The sequence below is a fragment of the Gouania willdenowi genome, chromosome 21 (genome assembly GCF_900634775.1).
Source record: "Gouania willdenowi chromosome 21, fGouWil2.1, whole genome shotgun sequence".
NCBI lineage: Eukaryota > Metazoa > Chordata > Actinopteri > Blenniiformes > Gobiesocidae > Gouania > Gouania willdenowi.
In genome coordinates, this window is record NC_041064.1 from 29,644,235 (window position 1) to 29,664,177 (window position 19,943).

A 19,943-nucleotide genomic window follows, 5' to 3' on the forward strand; every position below is an offset into this window, starting at 1 on the left:
TGACCAATATGATTTTAAACCTTACAATTGCAGAAAACTGACAAATATTGGAGCTAATTATTGGTGCATCTCTTTGTTTTATATCATAACTCTGAAACGTTCAGTTTTTTTATTTAGTACTTTATGCATTCACGTTTATGTCTATGCCTGTATGTCTAAACCCAGGGCGAAGTATTTTCGTGCTTGCTTTAACCCGCCTTCGTGTTGGTTTCAACCAATCAGCATGTAGATCAGGGGGCGGGAAGCAGAGGTCTTCCGGTGTTCTGTTGGCGTGTTGATGTTGTGGATTTTCAGAGCCGACAGGTACATTATCGCCCCATTAAACAGCTTTTTAACTTTCAGGGTAACTTCATCATCAGTATGTGACAATTACAGGCATGTATACATAATATTGGAAGTTTGATTGTGTTTGCATTCCTGCGTTTAAAGAGCTTTTAATAAGACTGTGTTTACTGGTTAACCCTGCGTATAGAAAAAGTTATATGACTCATTGTGGTACCGGTGGGGGTTATTACTATAAGAATAAATTCAAAGGATAAGTGAGACATGTTTTTAGGCTAACAAAGAAAAAGTCACATTTGTGTCTCAGCAGCAATAATGATCAAAGTTTTCCCGATCATTTCAGTGTGGCTGATCTATATGATTGGATAACATCGCTGTGAATTGTTAGGATGTCAAAATTATTCTAATGTTTTTGATGAAAAGAATGGTAAACCAGGTCTCCAGTCTCTTACCATTACCAATCCCCCCCAAAAGTTTAAGCCCCCATATGCATACCAGCAAATTATAGGAATTTAAATAGCTACCAATGTCTTTTACTTTATAATAGCAATGGCAAAAAAGAGCCAAAAACAATTCAATAGTTTGAGTAGTGGAAAAATGACCATTCACATTCTTCATGTATTTTTACAACATTTCTTTTAAGCATAGTTTTAAACATAATGTTGTACAGTTTTTTAACTCAGGATTAAACTTTTTCTAAATATGTGTTCCAACAACGTAAAGACAAAAGTGCTTGATATTTGTTCTAAACTATTTATTCAGAACATTTTTCATTCAAAACATAAAGACAAGGACAAATACAGATTAATGAAATTAATAAAAGCATACACAGAAAAAATCAAACATACAATAGTAATTAAAAAAAAAAAAAAAAAACATATCTAAATAGAAGAGGAGTCTAGGGCTTATTGAATTTGAAAAATAAAAAAGGTTACCAAATCACGTTCCCACATTGTAAGCAAATTTTGAATTTGAACAAGCAACTGATTTGAATTTTTTATTTTGAACATAAATTGTTCTGTTTAAAAAAAAAAAACTGATTTGAGGGTTCCCTATTGGACAGCTTATTATTCATAATTGGATTTATATTTGTTTTGTAAGTATTCTCCCACACCTCGCCACAGTATGTCATATAGGGAATAACTATAGAGCAATAATACAGCAGATATATGGTAGATGGGTTCAATAATTATTTGACTTTAGAAAGATTTACTAATGATTTAATATTATTGTGTATAATTATTGCAAGGAATTCAATGAAATTTATTATTTTGAGCTCTGTATTATTCATACATAGATACCTGTCCACATTTGCAGCATGATTAGTAAAAATGTAAAATTTAATCAATTTAAAGTTCATTTATTTGACCGAAATCATGTATACCATCGTACTCATTGATCCCAGAGAAGCACCTCATTCCCACCCATGTCTTTCCCAGTAGAAAGCTGTTACCATGAAGCAGCTCTCCCCGGATATGGTGCGGCTGCTGTCCAGCTCCCAGGTCATCACCTCTGTGGTCAACGTGGTGAAGGAGCTGATGGAGAACTCCCTTGATGCAGCTTCGTCCAGCATTGATATCAAACTGGTACAGTGTACAGCATATAAATAATCCATGTTAGATTGTGTGGATTAAAAACATCTGCATGTTCTACTTAAATGTATTTCCCTCACTGTTGCACTGATCTCACTCCAGGAAAACTATGGCTTAGACCGGATTGAAGTGCGTGACAACGGCCATGGGATCAAAGCCACAGATACTCCAGTTATGGCTGTGAGACATTTTACATCAAAGATCTGCAGCCATGACGACCTGGAGCATCTGGAAACTTATGGCTTCAGGGGGGAAGCGTTAGGTTCCATTTGTGCTGTGGCAGAGGTGAGAAAACACTCCCAACAGTCACTAAAACATGGCTGACTGGACTAAAAGCAATGTTTAGTAATGAAATAGAAGAGGTACTATTGAATATTTTAAAAAGCATTTCGTAAAGTAAGTTTAGTTTAACACGACCTACGTTTTACCAGGGATATTAATGTAAATATGAATAATTAAAGATTGTACGAGAGAGAAGCTAAACCAAATAAAAAGGTTTTCAGTTTGTTTTAAATGCATGCTGCTGAATGTTATCTGGTAATAGATTAAGTGGAAGTTCCTCCACCTTTACTTTTTTGTGTTTTTTTGTAAGAATATTCCATATATAAGTAGGGCCCTATAAAATCTGCGTTAACGGAATCGACCAATAAAAACGTTTAAACGCGGCAATGGACAAAATCGGCACGAAACGCCGTCACCGTGGTGCAAAGAACGTTTTTTTATGGGGAAACGTTTCCGGGGACCGCTTATTAGGCTCACCGCCCTCTCTCCTCCTGTCCTGGCTGCATTCATACATAGATTCCTGTCCACATTTGCAGCATGTTTAGTAAAAATTAAAAATTTAATCAATTCAAAGTTAATTTATAACCACAACAAACACCCTCTAAACCAACGCAAATCATCACTGACTCCTCACTACAGAACCTCTTAACTTTGCTGTGCCTGTGAAGCTCCGTCCGTGTTTCGTGTAGCGCAGCGGTGCTCCATGAGAACGTGATCAGCTTTAATCATCTTCACTTGCTCAGTGTTAGAACTGTTATGCCTGGTTAACTAAGAATAACTCAGTCTGTGTTGTCTTTTAGTTCTTTTAATTCCAGCCTATTGTCCGTGTCTCGTAAGTACACATTCACAGTCAGCAAGCTACCTCAAGTACAACTGTTTACAAAATAAAAGTCCGTTGGAGCAACGTTTTTAGAATGTTACATTATAACATGTCATCAGAGCTACAGTAAAATGCATGTTGAAATAATGAATTAATAAAAAATTAACTAATGAAACACAATAATGAAAACAATCAAAGTTTATATTTAATTGATTTTTTTTTTTTTTTTTTTTAATTAAGCAATGAAAAATGTAATATTTTTTTCTATTAGGAGAGTGCATGGCTTATTAGCCAGAATATTGTTTTGTTTTGTTGTTTTCCTAAAAAAGATGTTTTGTTTTCTTTTGTTTTTTAAATTCAGTGTATTGCATGGTGTTACTTTCGTCCTGACTATGGGGGACAAAATTAACAAACATCTTGTCAATGTCAAATTCCACATTACACAGAAGATAGGATCATTTAAATTACCTTAATTTAAACTAAGCTGATCAGAACTTAATCAATAAACCTGATCAGATTCAGTAAATCATTGATCCCTGAGAGGAAATCAGGTGACATTAATTCTGTTCTCATGCATCTTTATATGACATATAAATAATTAAAAAGGAGAAGTCAGAATAAAACATGTCACTACAACTTATATCTACCTTTTAATTGTGTGTACTTTATTTTTGACATACATTTTTGTTTAATTATGAGTTTTTTTTATTAGTATTTACCTGTATTTTGTTTCCTCACAGGAGTTAAAAACAAATATTTTCTTTAAAAAATGATAAATATTTCTAAAAAAAAAAAAAAAATGGAATTAATAAAATTAAAGTGGAAAAAACGGAATTTGGAAAAAAATTAAACGGAATTTGGAAAAAATAAAACGGCTTTTATAGGGCCCTATATAAGCATGTGCTGATATTCAGATCAGAGGTCTATGATGATTATTTAGTGGTTTTAACTTTAGGCCTGATCCTTAGGAGTGGCTACTGCTGGCTTTTATCTTAAACGTTGGGGGATTAAATTAGTGTCTCTCAATCTTGGGGTCGCCTGAAATGTCTAGAAATTGGTAAAAAAAAAAATACTGATTAGAATTATTTTCAAATTATTTTTCTTTTTCAAATTAACACATCACACATAACATATATCAAACAACTGTATTAAATACTTAAAATGTCTCCAATATAAATCTAGTTCAAATAAAATAAAGTCTAAAAATATCATGTCACTTTGTGCACTAATTCTGGCTACTCTGTATTTGTAACACACTTTAATAAACATGATCATACACTAATTCTAGAAAGGAAAAAAAAAATGTCCTTGGGATCACCAGAAATTTGTAATATCAAAATGGGGTCACGACTTGAAAAAGTTTGGGAACCACTTGATTAAAGGTTGTCCTTGAGGAGAGGCCCATATTTTTAAAGGCAGGTTAGTTATGTTACTATGAAATAAAAACATCACTGTTTTTTATTGATCCATGAATGCACTGTTTGAATAAAAATCCTGTAATTTATTAGAATTATGGAGGGAACCATAATGTAAAGGCCAGTCTTCCCTTCAGGTTTCTGTCACCACAAAGACGGAGGAGGATGACATCAGCACCCAGTACATGCTGGACCTGGAGGGGAACATTGTGTCTCAGAGGCCTTCTCACTTAGGCCAAGGTAAGGCACGGATTATTACAGTAAACAAGAGCAGAGTTTAAGTCTACTGCAGGTCTGAGGTGTTGACTGAATGTTCTTTTTCTGTGTTTAATACATTGTAATGCTTTCCTCAGAGTGAGGAATGAAAAGTAAAAATAATTTCTGCTGTAACAGAGGAAGAAATAATTCACCCTACAGTGTAGGGGTGTGCATTGCCATGAATCTGACGATACAATTCATGATTTGCATGTCACGTTCCGATATATCCTGATACTAAACATTACGATATACATCGCGATATCAGTAATTACAAATGTCACCTTTAAGGTGCTTTCACACCGAACGCGACCACAGTGCTACACTAGTTTCCATCGCCCCTGATGTGTCGCTTGCACATGGCGGTGCTTTTTGGTCACTCCATCTCTTCATCGTTCCGGTGACACGATCACCAGGGAGGTGTGGGTGTGTGTTGAGCCGGTGACAGGGTAGAGAGAAAGAGAGAGAGGGTTGATCTCTTTTTTTTCTTCTTGCTCTGCTTTTACGGTTTAAATGATCAACTTACGGAGATATTAAAGGATGAGTTCACTCAGAATGTATTATGATCATTAGTTACTGTGGTTTTCCAGAAGTTAACTGCTTTAATTTTGCCCTGATAAATTGAGGAAGCCGTACAACCTCCACAGCAGCCGTCTGCACTGAAGCGGGAGGGAGCAGGAAGAGGCTGCAGCCTCCGCTCTACAGACAGTGAAGGACGAGGGATTTGTCGCTTAAAAAGTTCCGATTTTTCAACTTTGAGCGACGAGGTCGCGCTCGACACATTACACATGTCACGTTGCTTTAGGGGAGATTACTTGAGATCGTGTCATTTACATTGATTTCATTGTAATCGCGTCGCTTCATTCACTTCAGTCGCGTTCGGTGTGAAAGCACCGTTACACGTACACAATGGTATAAAATACAATTTCTTTCAAAAAAAAGTGATTTGTTTATCAAACTACCAAATGCTTCTACAACAGATTCAGATTTTATTAAGTTGTTAAATTAAAAAAAAAACAAAAAAACTCTTACATCTATAAAAGTACCGAGTATGTTTTATGAACATAAAGTGCTATCAACTTCCAGCTAAAATGGATTGAAGCGTGAGGTAGTTTAACATGGTGTGATGTACTGTAGTTCCCTGACACCTACTGACTGGGCATTTACGTGCTACGCATTTGTGCTAGCACAATTACAAGTTTTTTTTTTTTGTTAAAAACATGATAAAAAATTTTTATTTCAACATTTTTTGGATCCATACAGTAATTGTACGGTGAAATATCGCAATATATCGCCAAATGCATTGAGAGGTGAGGTAGTTTAAAAAGGTCTTTCGTGGTTCACTGACACCTAGTGACCGGGTGTTTACGTGCTATGCATATGTTACCACAATTAAATGTTTTTTTTGTTACAAAAAATGATTTCAAAAATTCATTCAGACATTTATTAGATCAATATGATAATTGTGCTGTGAAATATTGCGATATATTGCCGAATCGATTTTTTTACTACTGTGGTTGCTAACCTGTTAGCTGACCATGGCTACATCATATTCCTCTATCAAGGCCAACAAGTGAAAATTCCTTTTACTTCTGTAATAAATAGTCTGTGATTCAAAAGCCAGGCCTCTAACCCCTACTGTCAAACGTATTCAACTGCACATTCTACATCAGGGGGTGTCAAACTCCAGTCTTCGATGACCGGATTCCTCAGACTTTTAAATGTGTCCCTGTTCCAACAAACCTGGTTGAAACCAATGTGTTGTCATCAAGCTCTGCAGAAATGTGATAATGAGCCATTCATTTGATTCAGGTGTGTTAGATCAGGGACACATTTAAGGACTCGAGGACTGGAGTTAGACACCCCTGTTCTACATCATTAACTGGCCTGCGAGGTTATCTAATCAGGTTCCATGAAATAAAAATGGTTAACTCAGCTAAACTCAAATCATGATTAACGTCCCAGCACAAGCTGATCAGTGTTCAGGTTAAACTACAGTAGCAATGCCCCGAAGCTACACCCAGAAATTTAAACACGTTCCTAGAGTTACATGTCAAGACTTGTCAACTTGTTTTGAAAAACTGACTTCTTTCTTTTTCCCTTCACTTCTTTTACTTTACCATAATGACTTCTAACTCCTTAATAAATGATTAAAGTAGATTTATTTTCATGAAGATAAAGAAGGAAAAATAGTGGTTTAATCAGATAAAGATGATATGATCTCTCCCGCCTGGCGGTTTAGTAAAGTCTTACAGATTATTAACAAAGACAGTATAGGGCAGCAGAGATAGGCAACTTTTATTACAGTAGGGCCACAATAATGTTTTTGTTTGATCAGACGGCCAGGTTATCAAAATTCATGTCAGCATTTAGAATAATGAGCGATCTGAGCATTAACACAGGAAAGAGTTTTTACAGTGGTTTTGTGTGTCTTTCTGTCATTCTGTGTATTTTTGTTGTTGTCTTGCTCGGTGTGAAGCATTTTGTGCATTTCTGTAGTCCTTTTGTGTATTTTTCCTGTAAAATATATGTTTTTTGGAGTCATATTGTGTATTTGTGCTGTCATTTTACATTTTTTTGGAGTCATTTTTGTGTATTTCTTGTCTTTTTGTGTACTTATGTTGTCATTTTCTGTAATTTTGTGTATTACTGTTGTTTTGTTCATTTTTGCAGTAGTTTTGTGTGTTTTTCTTTGTATTTTTTAATGTTTTCTTGATTTTGTGTTGTGTATTTTTCTGTCATTTTGTACGTTTTTTTTTTTTTTTTTTTTTTTTTAATAGCAGTGATTCTCAACTGGTGGGTCGGGACCCAAAAGTGGGTCGCAGACCTGGACCTAATATCTCTCATGTTGGATTTGTTTTTTTATTTTAAAAGAAACTTTTCTTTTGACAGGCATGCTGTGAAAAGTATGTTACACAGGAAAAATAGTTTTATGTTTTAAATAAAGATTATATACATGTGTTTTCAACAGCTATTTGAGAAAAAATTAATTTGTGGTTGAATTCTAAAAAAAACTGGGTCACAATTTAATGACCATGGTAAAATGTGGGGCCCAGGGTGAGACCAGTTGAGAACCCCTGTTCTACAGGAATAGCTCAGTTCTACCGAAGCTCGTGCACATCTCGGCTCCTTGTTTTCCAGGCACAACAGTGAGCGTAGTGAAACTCTTCAAGAATCTCCCTGTCAGGAGGCAGTACTACTCCTCCATAAAGAAGTGTAAGGATGAACTAAAGAAGGTGCAGGACCTGCTGGTGGCCTACGCCATCATCAAACCAGAGCTGAGGCTCGTGCTTGTTCACAATAAGGTGAGTGCATTTTTTTCATTTTCCAACGGTGCCACGTTAGTGTTCATCTGTTAACGAAGACCTTTTGTCTTTTATCTTTGTCAATGCCTTAGACCAGTGGCTCTCAAACTTTTTTGGCTCAAGTACTCCTTTTCTTTTATTTCTGAATCCTAGTACCCCCTTTGTCCGACGACAACATTTTCCTCAGAATGCTATAAAAAACAACTATAGTTCATAATGATGGGATGAACCAGTGATAACACACATTTTAAAGAATCTCATTTTGTAAAGAAGTGGAAAATACTGTACTATTTTTCATTGTCAAAATAATCCTTTGATAAACTATTAAAAACAATGCAATTTAACTAAAAACAAATCTTGAATAAAATAAATAAAGGAATAATACAAATGAAGAAGAAGCCTATTAATTTAAATTCTGGTTCTATAGTAAACAATGCAAAACTGCACAATAGTTATTTTTCTTTTTAAAAGTGCAACTAAAAATGTTTTTTGTGCCTTAACAATTGGAAAAACCAGTCATTGCATTGTATTTGTCAGATATTTGTTTGGACCAGCAGAGGGCACTGGTAACCCAGTGGTCGATTGGCATGCAGATATTCTAGCAGTGGAGAGATGCTATGCACTAGCAGACAGAGCTAATCGAAAAACGTGACTTTTACAGATATTCACGTAATATTACAGATATTCTTTCGGTGCTAAAGGGGTCTGGAATCCTTTATTAACATGTTTAAGAGTAGAAGGCGGCCAGAAAGAGAGTAGTAGCAGATTACGCCCGCCACCTACACTCCTGGACAAGAGAAGGATATATATATATAGCGCCCTCTGTTGTTTAAAAAAGTACTGCGATTAAATTTTCAGAATATCCATGTGAACCGAGATCCCTATGAATTCCTATGAAATTTTTAACTGCCTTACAATTAATCGTTACATCCCTATAGTACTGTGAAGAAATTTGTTCCCGACTCAGAGCACAGACAGGTTTGTGCAGATAAAAAATTAAAAAATGAGAACATTTTCTGCCGGAAAAATTTTCAGATTACCATAATAAAGCAAAAGTGTAGGAGCAAGAAGATTTAAGATACTCTGTAAATGACGGGACCGCGTTTTTAACATTTGTCAGTAGACAGTAGCACTATGATCTAAATAATAAATAAAACAAATTCTCCACTGGTTCTCTTTAAGGATTATAGAGCAACCGAATGTTTGTTATTATTTATTTCCACTTTTATTTTTTATTTTAATTTTATTTTTGCCACGTATTGTTCTATTAATGGAATTTAACTCACCAGTGGTTAATAAACGAGTTTCCTTATCCCATCATATAAATGTCGGCTTTGAATAGTCTGAGCCGAGTTCAAAGAATGTCATGAAGCACAAAGAGTTGCACCTAGAATTACACAAAATAAAACTCCTCACAGCAACCACCAGGTGTCCTCATCTGTCAGATAATAATTATTCTGCCTTCTGATTCACAGAAAATACAACACACTGATGCTAACAATTTCATTACTGTCATCACTAGTTCTGTTTATTTTATAAATAATGTAAATTATAGTTGTAAAACACTTTTGTTAAAGAATAAACAAAAAGAAGAATTTGACAGCGCAGCAGTGTCATTGATCTGACCAAATTGATCTGCAACGGGCTGGGGGGGTGGGGGTTGAGAGTGCTCAACCCGCAAATTGTTTTTGTGCTTTAAAATATGTGATTGCTGCTGAGTGCTGGAGGAAATGTGGGGGCTTAATTACAAGCCACTTCCATATTTTCTGAGAATGCCAAAACATTCAGAATTACTGGAAAGAAATACACAAAAACTATACAGATAATTGTTGACATCAAAAGACCCTTTGATTTTGAAATCATGTATTTAAAATATATATACTCTAAATCAGTGGTTCCCAATCTATTTTGTCCATTGTACCCCCTTTGCATTTTAGTGAAATCATGTGTACCCACTCTTAAGTACCCTCTCAATAATTTTACATGCATTTTTAATTTGTGGAACAGCGAGCTCTCCTAAACCTCTTACTGTATCTCCAACATTGCTTCCCCAAGGCTTCAACTATTCAAATAAAAAAACAATGAGTGGAATTTAAAGTGGAATTTCTTTTTTTTTAAAATACCATGCGACTTTATGTGATTGCTTCAATAGTGAGTAAATACGGTCTCCTTTGTAAAATGTAGCTAATTATTGTCTCCTATAGTCAGAAGTGATAAAATGGCCTCTACAGCATAAACTAATCCTTTTTCAATAAATTACAAGAAAAATAGTATTTTATTGAGCAATAATACTGATAGTTTGTGTTGAATTTGTCCACAAAATAGCCTAAAATCAAACTAGGAACATTTCCCTATTATTTTTACATTAATTGTTAAATATTTCAGAGAACCCCCTGCAATGTGCTCCTGTACCCTTAGGGGTACATGTACCCCTATTTGGGAACACCTGTTTTAAAGTCAAAGGCGTTGAGAAATACAGGAGAGCTATATTGCTGACAGAAGGTAAAAACGCCTTCACATGGAGATGGATGACGCAGGCTGCACCGGCATTAAATAACTGGATAGAGGTGACAATAGGGTTTTACACAATGGAAAACGTAGCTTTGTCTTTGACTTTGAGGTTGAACATTTTCAGATCACATATGCAAAATGGACATGCACATGCTTTGTTTCGCAGTCGTATTTCAGATTCACAAATGCACAGGATAGAAAGCTCACGATATGTCGATACTGCAATTATCAATATATTGGTCAGAAATCAATCTACGATAATCTATGACATAACAAGAAAAAAAGATGAAGTGAAAAAATACAATTTTTATTTTATATCTCTGAAAGACAATAAATTGAAAAAGTGTCCTATGAACAGTGACACTATTTTAGTGCAACATTTCTGTAAATAAGTGTCAACATACCTATGTAAATGAATAAGTATCTCCAATAGTGCTTTCTGTAAACAAAAAATAGGGTCTTGGGATATTAGGGTCTTGGAATATAGCACTATAATGGTGTCACTTACCAGTGACACCATTATAGTGCTATATTCCAGTAAACAATATATTGGTTCCTTCAACAAACGGTGACAAAATTTCTCTGAAGACGTACCTGCACATTTTAGTGAAAAGCAGAAAAGGTTTTTGAAAAAAAAAAAAAAAAATATTAGTGGGAGCATATAATCGATCGTGCGGAAAATATCGCGACATATCGCCGTATCGAGATATTGTCACACTCCTAAACAAGAGAAAATGTAAGAAGCCAGGTAGGTTAATGGTTGAAACTGTCAGAAGGACACTGTATGCTTGATATGTACTTTGTGCTCTTGACTATTTTTACCCGTAATGTCAATGTACTGTGGCACAAATAAAAAGAATAAAAGAAAAACGTGATTGCACATTTTATGTCACTGGTTTAGACATTGTTTAGGCTGTGTTTTAGTCCATAGCCTGTTGTATCCAAAGAGAAGAAAGTGCCAAGTTATAATATAAGTCAATTTCAGCTTATCATTGTATCATTTTGTGTAAGGCAAGGCAAATTTATTTCTTTAGCACATTTCATACATGAGGCAATTCATTGTGCTTTACATGATTAAAAGTCCAACAGAAAACATCAAAACACTCAACAGTTTCAAATAAAAAATAAAAACATTAAATCAACAAAAATATTATTAAAAATCTCCCTCAGTCATAATAAGTAGAAAAAAAGAGTGCCTGGATTTCAAAATGTTCACATGTGATGCTGACTTCAGCTCTGCTGGCAATTTGTTCCACTTCTTTGCAGCATAACAACTAAAAACAACGTCTTCATATTTACTATACCTGACTAACATGTCACTGATGTATTCTGGATCAAACCCATTCACACATTTATACACCAGCAGCAGAACTTTAAAGTCTATTCTGAGGCTGACTGGGAGCCAGTGTAAAGACTTGAATAATGGATTAATGTGCTCTGACCTCTTTGTTCTGGTTCAGACCCGAGCTGCAGCGTTCTGAACCAGCTGTAGCTGTTTGATGAAGACCATTACAATAGTCCAGTCTGCTGGAGATAAAAGCATAATTTATTTATTTTATTAGCACAATGAATGCTGTTAATGTAACTTTCTCATGTTATTGGTGATCTTAAACTGCAGCTGTTGTCCATCTGCTGAATCTCTGACACCTAGTGGTCCAGTCACTATCCTCATAGGTGCTGTGGTTGTCCTGGTGTTGGCCATAGCAGTGAACTGGTCATCTTGTTGCAGGTGGTGGTTTGGCAGAAGGCTAAAGTGCCCGATAACCGGAGTGCTCTTCTGGCCACCTTGGGACCTGGCATCGTTGCCAACTTGCTCCATTGCGAACATTGCCATCAGGAACCAGAGGTTAGTGCACGGAGGCAGTTCAGCAATGCTGCAACATTTTGAAGTTTAAAATGGCTATTTTTGTTATTTTTTTCCAGCCTACATTAAAAAAAATAAATAAATTAGTGTATTCTCTAATAGAAATTAGTGTTTTTGCAGTTATTTGCTCAGAGCATACAGCTGCACACTATAATTTAACTACCTAAAATTAAAATTTTGCACTTTCAACGTCTCAGCTGTCCTACTATCTTCGGGTTGAACACTTTACTTCCAAAAAATGCTCATGTAGGTAGACATGTCTGCATGTGCATGGATTTGCATTGTAATATTAGTAAGTGAGTTGCAGCAGGTAAAAAAACAGCCCATCCAAAGCATGTATGCATGTTTTCTCATTTCATGTTTGTTTTGTTTTTTGATAGACTTACATCTTATTATAGTATGAAAGTGCCTGTCTCAAAGCATTCTATATTATTATAGAATACTAACATCACTGCTACATTTCATATCATAAACAATCCGGCTGTCATTCACGAAAGGACTTGGTCAGCAAGTATGTCCAGTCATCCTTATCAATTTACTTACAGTATGTATTAATGTTGGTATCACTGGTACTTAGCACCGATTGTAATGCACCTTCAGCCTGATGCTCCAACCTCCTAAACTTTTTTTACCGTATTTCTAAAATGTTTCAAAAGGTCATATTGACTGAAATTGATTAAAGAAAAAAACATTGATTAGAAAAACGAAGCCTACCTGGTAATGACTAGTGATAATGCAGACTTTTATTGATCTTTTTTTAAGACTTTTTTAGACTTTCGGATGGAGTATTTTTGCAGAGCACATTAACACTTAGTCATGAGCTAATAACCTCATCCTGAGTGCCTGGTCTGCAGCCAGCAAATGTGGTCAGTTGGTGGCGAGCCAACTATTCTGTGCCCTTTTCTTTTGAGTTCTGTCCTGATGAAGAGTGAGTGATTTTTGGTTAGCTAAGCTTTGCTGGGCTTAGGGTAATGAAATTACTGTCGAGCTGTAACTTTCTGCTTGGTCACGGTAGGTGTCATGTGGCTTCTAGCTGCTGTCAGGCTTCCAGCTATAACCTAGTCCGACAGATATGGAGCAGTACTTTTCATCTTCTTCCTCCCTTTCGTTCTCCTTTGTTGGTATTTTGCTTCTCTGTGCCCTGTTACAAGAGCGACATTTCACCTCTTCCTCTGACTCCCTGTAACAAATGAAAGGGACTTGTTCTCCTTCGTTTCCCCAAGAACAAAGCTTTGTGATCACGGGGACCAGGTTGACAATTTCACCAGCCTGTGTCTGTAGGTGCTGTGTAAGCTATTACTCTGCAGGACAAAATGTGACACTCATGTTTGGCAGCTTGACTGTGCAGTCGAGGCTCTTTGGGGCCAAAGGTGCCATTCGTACTCTCATAAAGTGACCCTAATGAGCAGAAATAGAGAGAAGCATATGTGCCCTGACCTAAAGCAGCAGTTCAGTTTTTAACTTCATTGGTGTGCATTGCTGCTAATAATGAGCCCGAGGCCATGTGGGAAAAAGGAAAGCTTTCCAGTGCTTGCAGTCTGTAGAACGTTAATGGCTTTCTATAATTTCTTACAAGCCTACAATCATAATGGAGTTTTAAGCACAGTATTTGGGTTTTATGTTAAGTCATCATTTCTTGCTCATGGGAACTCCCTTCAGCGTGATTCTAGGTAAAAGGTCATCATGTTAACGGCAGATGGCAATAGTACAGAGTTGCCGTAGCGACTGATACTCATGAGAAGAAACTATCTCTGTCCTGTCTTAGAGTTTACATCGAAATAGATTCAGGCTGAAGCATCCAATGTCAGGCGTAGAAAACATTTGTGGTTTTTGGTCTACCTAAGCTCTAGATTTAAATTAGCTTCAAAATCTGTGTGAACTACAAAGGTATAGAAAGTATGTTTATACAATAGTCTGAGGCAGAATTCTGGGGCAGCTTTCAGTCTTTTTATGAAACCCGGACCGGAGTTAGTTAAACCAACCTTGTTTTTGTTTATAGATTAAAGGTAGTTGTATAAAACTGTCACTTCATACCACTTATCTTTACATTCTACCACTCCTTTTTTAATTCACTTTAAACAGCTCTCTCAGCGTTGGCTAGATTTATCATACTTTTTGATAAGAATAGTTGGTAACAAGAATGAAAGGCTTTTGCAAAAAAAAGAAGGGGTATACATAAGGCTGACATTACGTTGCCATTATGGCATGACACCTCTCATTAGCATGAATAAGCTGTCATGAAGGCTATTGTGTCAATAAGTGTCTTTCGTTACTCGCACCCTTCGTTACCCTAACACCTAACCCCTGTCATAATGTAGCAAACGACAATTAATGACAGCCTTCATGACACCTTATTCATGCTAATGACAAGTGTTATGTCATAATAATGACAGCGTAAGATGTTACACCCCAAAAAAACCAAAACTAAGCTAAACTAATGTGGGTTTTTGAATTTTAAAGAGAGCTGCAGATCACAGCTTGGTTTTAGATGACATAGCTGGGTTTGTCCCATCACAATCTCTAGTCTTCCTCTATCTCAAAACCACATTCCATTTTTCTGCATGCGACTTTCTGTCTGATAGAGTATAATCGGTGCGTTATTACGGGATTGCTACTGTCCAATGTACTTGAATATAAAACAGTATATATTAGAAAGAGACTATTGTCTGAAAGTTATTGTGGAGGATGTTATTTTGGCTTCAAATTCCGATTGGATCATCAAGACTATTGGTCCTCCTAATTGTCAATCATTCTGGTGATAAACAGAGCTGTGCACGAGGAAAACTGGAATCGCGCACGCTCTCTCGCACACGTTTAATAGGCGTTCTCTCTCGGGAGCGGGTGGAGTGTGCATTTTTTCAAAAAGTGGAGAGGACATTTCTTTTCTAAACTTCAGGAAAATCCTCCTCTACACCTTTAAGAATATCTCTTTTTAAATGCATTGTGTTCCTCAGATCTTTTTAGAAGGTTTTTTTCCAAAGCCTGGAGCTGATTACTCCTCCACAAGCTCACTCACTTCTGACAAAACCTTTATATTTGTCAACAACCGGCCAGTTCAGCATAAAGAAATAATGAAGGTGGAGTATAATTGCATTAATTAATAATGGCCGTTGGTCATCAAACTTATTTTAACAGGATCTTTTTTGTTTCCAAAAACTCAATCACCAGCTGTTGCGCCAACACTACACTGCTCAGTACACCGAGGACTCTGTGCGGAAACGCTATCCCACTCTGATGATGAAGATTGCAGTTTCACCGTCCTCTGTGGATGTTAACCTGACGCCAGACAAGACCCAGATTTTACTGCAGAACACGGTAGTCAAAAATTGTTTTGGATTTGGAGCTCAAGTGGTAAAATGGGTTGTCTTCAAATCACAAGTATGGCAAGTCCATTAAAGTTTCTCTGAGCAAGACACCTGACCCTTGGTTGGTTTCAAAGGAGGCTTAACACCTTGCAGGGCAGCTCTGTGTTTTCTTGTGCTAATGTCAGTGTGTTTGATTGTAAATGTGTCTGAATTTGTAATGCTACTTAAAGCTGCAGTATGTATGTTTTCTTTGGAGTAATTTGGTCAAAAATCCATAATCATCTTTGAGCATATTGTAATCCAAAATGTTCTGAGGGGACAAACTCTTTTCCTTCTCTTGGCCCTGTAAATGAGGTTTATAAATCCAGGAACATGTCACTGGACTTAAACCAATCAGAGATCTTTCTACAAACAGAGTTCTTAATGAGCTGTTTTGGGCATTACTTTTGGCTGCTTGACTGAAGTCAATGCGTGCTTACGTACCATCGGTAATAAAAGCGTAATGGCAGACGTTCCAGCAGAAGTCCCCATTTCGGCATTAGGCACAGCGGTTACACAGCAAAGAAGGAGGATAAAGGAAGGCCGACGTGGAGAAGCAACAATCCAAAGGCACAAACATATCGGGGCGGATTGCCCGCGATCCGCTTTCAGTCTGCGCGCAGTCTGCTCCACATACTGGGTCACAGGGATATTTATAACAGGCGGAATAAATCGCTTGTAAACCTAAGAGAAGCATATGCAACGTGGAGAGAGCATGCGCAATTAATTTGCAGTGTGGATGTGGAGTGGAGTGTGTCTGCTCTGCTGGGATTGCTGCAGAGGAGTGGCTGTGAGCCTCTTACTGTCCTCACTGCAGCGAGTGATACATGCTTTCATGTCTCTAAAATATCAGAATACTCTCAAATAACACAAGATAAAGTCCCTACATTTGTCACTCCTCTCTATTGATGAAAAGTTGCAAAGAGCTCCACAGTTGTGCACGTTCACAAGGATACCGGTAAGGAACGTTAAGTTTTGAAACAGGGAAAGGAAGGTGGAACGTGGTTGTCTTACTATTCTACATACTGCAGCTTTAAGTACTGGTAAAAGGGCTTTATACATTAATGCATCTCTCGTTCAAATTCAAATTTGGAGACACTCCTTATGGATTAAAAGCTGTCTTGTATACAGTGTTCAGCTGTTGGAATTTTTCTACCAGTAGTCTCATCCTGATCTGTTTTACTTTTGCTCATCAGAAAGTCCTTCAGATTTTTTTGTAATATGAAAGTATAGAAGAATTATGTTCATAATTGAATTAAACAAATATTTGTTACAGTTCAAATGCAAGGGCATCAACAACTTAACTACCATATTAGGCATGATGATAAGCTGTCTGGAATAAACAGTATTCAGTATTTTGTTTCCATTAATGCATTTTTTGTCTATATTCATCTTTTTTCGAACATTAGGAAGCTGTGCTGACTGCTGTAGAAGCTATGGTGATATCCTTCTATGGTTTTCGACCTGGTACTGAACTCACAACAAACAAGGAGCTCAGCCACGAAACTCTTCCACCAACAGATGGTCTTTTACAAACTGATGATCCTCAATTGACTGGGACAAAATGTGTTAACACAAATAACGGCCCAAGGAACCGCAGCGATGAGTTCTGTAAAAATGTTTCAAAACATAGTGACACAGGGTTGTCAGTAGAGGTCCTCAAACCCTCTTTAGACCGCCAGACCTCAAACCCCAGCTCTTCGTCTTCTGTGGCAGATGATTGGTTTGTCGACCAGATCCCAGTTGAGTCCAATTTTTTGTTGTCTCCCAGCTCACCTTTGACAACTGAAACGGCTTCATCGAAAAAACCACAGGAGAGCCCTGGAGATAGTGAAACATCAGCTGCAGAGACAAGCAAGGAGCAAATATCAGCAGAGGACTGGAGCCGGGGAACGGCTCTGAAAGACACTGTTTCACATCAACCTCTGCTGCCAGTTGAAATTCATCAACCCTTATTGCACAATTACTTGAAACCTGATGAGGCGAAGAGTCCAAGCAGTTCAGGCAAAAAGATGCTTAGTGCCATAACGGAAAAGCAAGCTCTGACAGGCTATGACCTGATCAGCAACCGGACTGCAAGAGCACCACTGAGTCCTGCCGCCCTGTGCGCGAAGGAGTCCAGAGCTGAGGTCCTCAGGGAAAAACCCACAGCCAGTTTGCAGGACATAAACATCGCTGTACACCAGAGGTGGAAAAATCTGGGGGAGGAAGAGCGTATGAAGTGAGTTTCCAGACCTTCTCCTTTCCAACAGTTGTTTCCATTTTGGTTATTTGCAAGGCAGAGGGGGAAGTCTGACCTGTCATTTGCATGTAAAAAGCTACCTGGGGAAGTTTTATTGATGCAAGCTGTGTTCCTAATTTCCAGTCAACTGTACCTGGACAAATATTACAAATGATCACATTTTATTAGAAGTAATTTGAGTCTTTCATCGGTCTTGTGTGTCTTATTCAATATAAAAACTGTCTTACCGAAGTAATGCATTTGGGAACATGAATTTGATTTAACAATTTTTTTTTTCATTCTCAAGGACAGTTCTAATTAAATGCAGTGTGTCTGGAAAGTAAGGCAGGGTTTATTCATTATTTAATAAAGATTTCCTTCCAAAAATCTGCACACGACACCCCATGATAACAAAATTGGTAAATTCAATCCATCCACTTTCCGATCCGCTTGCTCCTTTTGAGGGTCATGGAAGTCTACTGGGCCCTATCAATTGGTAAATTGTTGAAAATAAAAAACAAGTACTGCCTTTTCCATGGTGCACAATAATCACCTCTGCAGCCTAATTAGAGAGCTAATTAGAGATTTAGCCACTAGATAGTGCAGTTAGGGGCGTATTCACTAAATGTTTAAGGGTATTAAAACTCTGACTATGTAAAGTAGGCAGATCTCTTAAGGGGTGCAAAAAAATGGGAGGAGGACATGCAAATAAATTAATGGAGTGGGCGCAATGCAGTTCATCAAATCTGGAACAGTTTGCGATTAAGGGTTTTTGCAGAAATCTGCTGCAGTAAATGCTTACACAAACACAGCAGAGATGGAAAAAAAGGCTCCAGTTAACCTTTCCAGTATAAGAAAATAATTCAAATAAAATAACAGTCAATATTAACAGCCACTGAATGAAAAAATAAAGTGTGTGTGAGGGAGAGAAAAAACTGCACACCTGCGGTGGTGAGTGGAGTCTGGTGACTCTGCGGTGGAGAGAGGATGCTGTGCGCGCTATGTTTAACCGTCAAACTCTGGTGTCGTGTTAATAGAAGGAGCATCAGGCCAGAATCAGCTGATCAGATGTGTAATTTACACAGTGATGGCACAATGTTCACATATGCGAATGTGGTGACACAGCACTACTCAGGAGGTCAGACCTGCTAGATGATGGTCAGTAGATAATCTTCAAATGGTGCAGACTGATTGACAGACTGTGTTGCTGTATTAACTCAGATCAATGGCGTAAACAGATCAATAGGACGGTTTCTATCCAAATCTGCCTATTTTTCATAAATTGATCAGAGCGAAGTTACAGGACCTGACGGAGCAGCCACATTAAATTAGGGGGAAAAAATATCATTAGGTTTTAAAGTTGTTGATTTTTTTTTTTTTGTTTTAAAAAAAAACAAAACATTTTTATTTGTTTGTTTTAGTTTTCTACATTATTAAATGATTGTGCAGCTGACAGAGAAGTCCATCTGTCTCCAATTTAACTTCCTCCAATGTCATTGTGTGGTTCTGTGCACTCACGTTTCCACATTAAAAGAGTAAAATGCTCATTTAAATAGGGCGGTCTCCACCACTTCTCCATGTGCGCTAATCATTGATGCAATGACTGAATTCCTCGCAGCAGGTGAGGAAATTGCATCACCAAAGTATTTAGGGACGCACCTGGTTTACCACCCTTTATTTCAGATCTTAGTGAATCTGCCCCTTAGTATTTTCTTAATTGGCAAATACTATTTTAATATTGAAGCATAGTGGCGGTGGCATCATGCCGTGGGGATATTTTCTGGAAACATAGAATAGTAGACAAAGTCATCACATTAAATCATTGAGCTTAGTTTGCTTTGTCAGCAGTGCTTGTGATCCAGCATAGAAAGCACAACACCAAATAAACCTTTAGAAAAGATTGTACTTATCAGATGCTTTGTTGGGTCAACAATGTCATCATGTAAATACTTTTAAATACTAGAAAGACTGAAAGGAACTTAGACTTGGATTTATAGGAAAGTGCATACTGTGCTACTCACTGCTCTCTATCTGCTAGAATCATGGAATAAC

At 37.2% G+C, this 19,943-nt stretch overlaps 1 protein-coding gene across 4 annotated transcripts in view; it reads left to right on the forward strand.

Moving 5' to 3' along the window:
• Positions 1-19,943, forward strand: part of pms1 (PMS1 homolog 1, mismatch repair system component) — a 46,655-nt gene that overhangs the window by 16,536 nt on the left and 10,176 nt on the right. Inside the window, exons 1-9 of one of the 4 annotated variants that reach the window (XM_028435893.1) lie at positions 212-303; positions 1,725-1,868; positions 1,977-2,159; positions 4,517-4,631; positions 7,788-7,951; positions 12,192-12,308; positions 15,281-15,403; positions 15,495-15,641; positions 17,080-17,891. In XM_028435893.1, the coding sequence (XP_028291694.1) occupies positions 1,737-1,868; positions 1,977-2,159; positions 4,517-4,631; positions 7,788-7,951; positions 12,192-12,308; positions 15,281-15,403; positions 15,495-15,641; positions 17,080-17,891 (1,793 nt within the window). In that variant the 5' untranslated portion in view covers positions 212-303; positions 1,725-1,736. Of the gene's footprint in view, positions 1-211; positions 376-1,721; positions 1,869-1,976; positions 2,160-4,516; positions 4,632-7,787; positions 7,952-12,191; positions 12,309-15,280; positions 15,404-15,494; positions 15,642-17,079; positions 17,892-19,943 lie in introns of those variants that run through there. The other 3 variants (XM_028435895.1, XM_028435894.1, XM_028435892.1) reach the window with 3 other exon arrangements.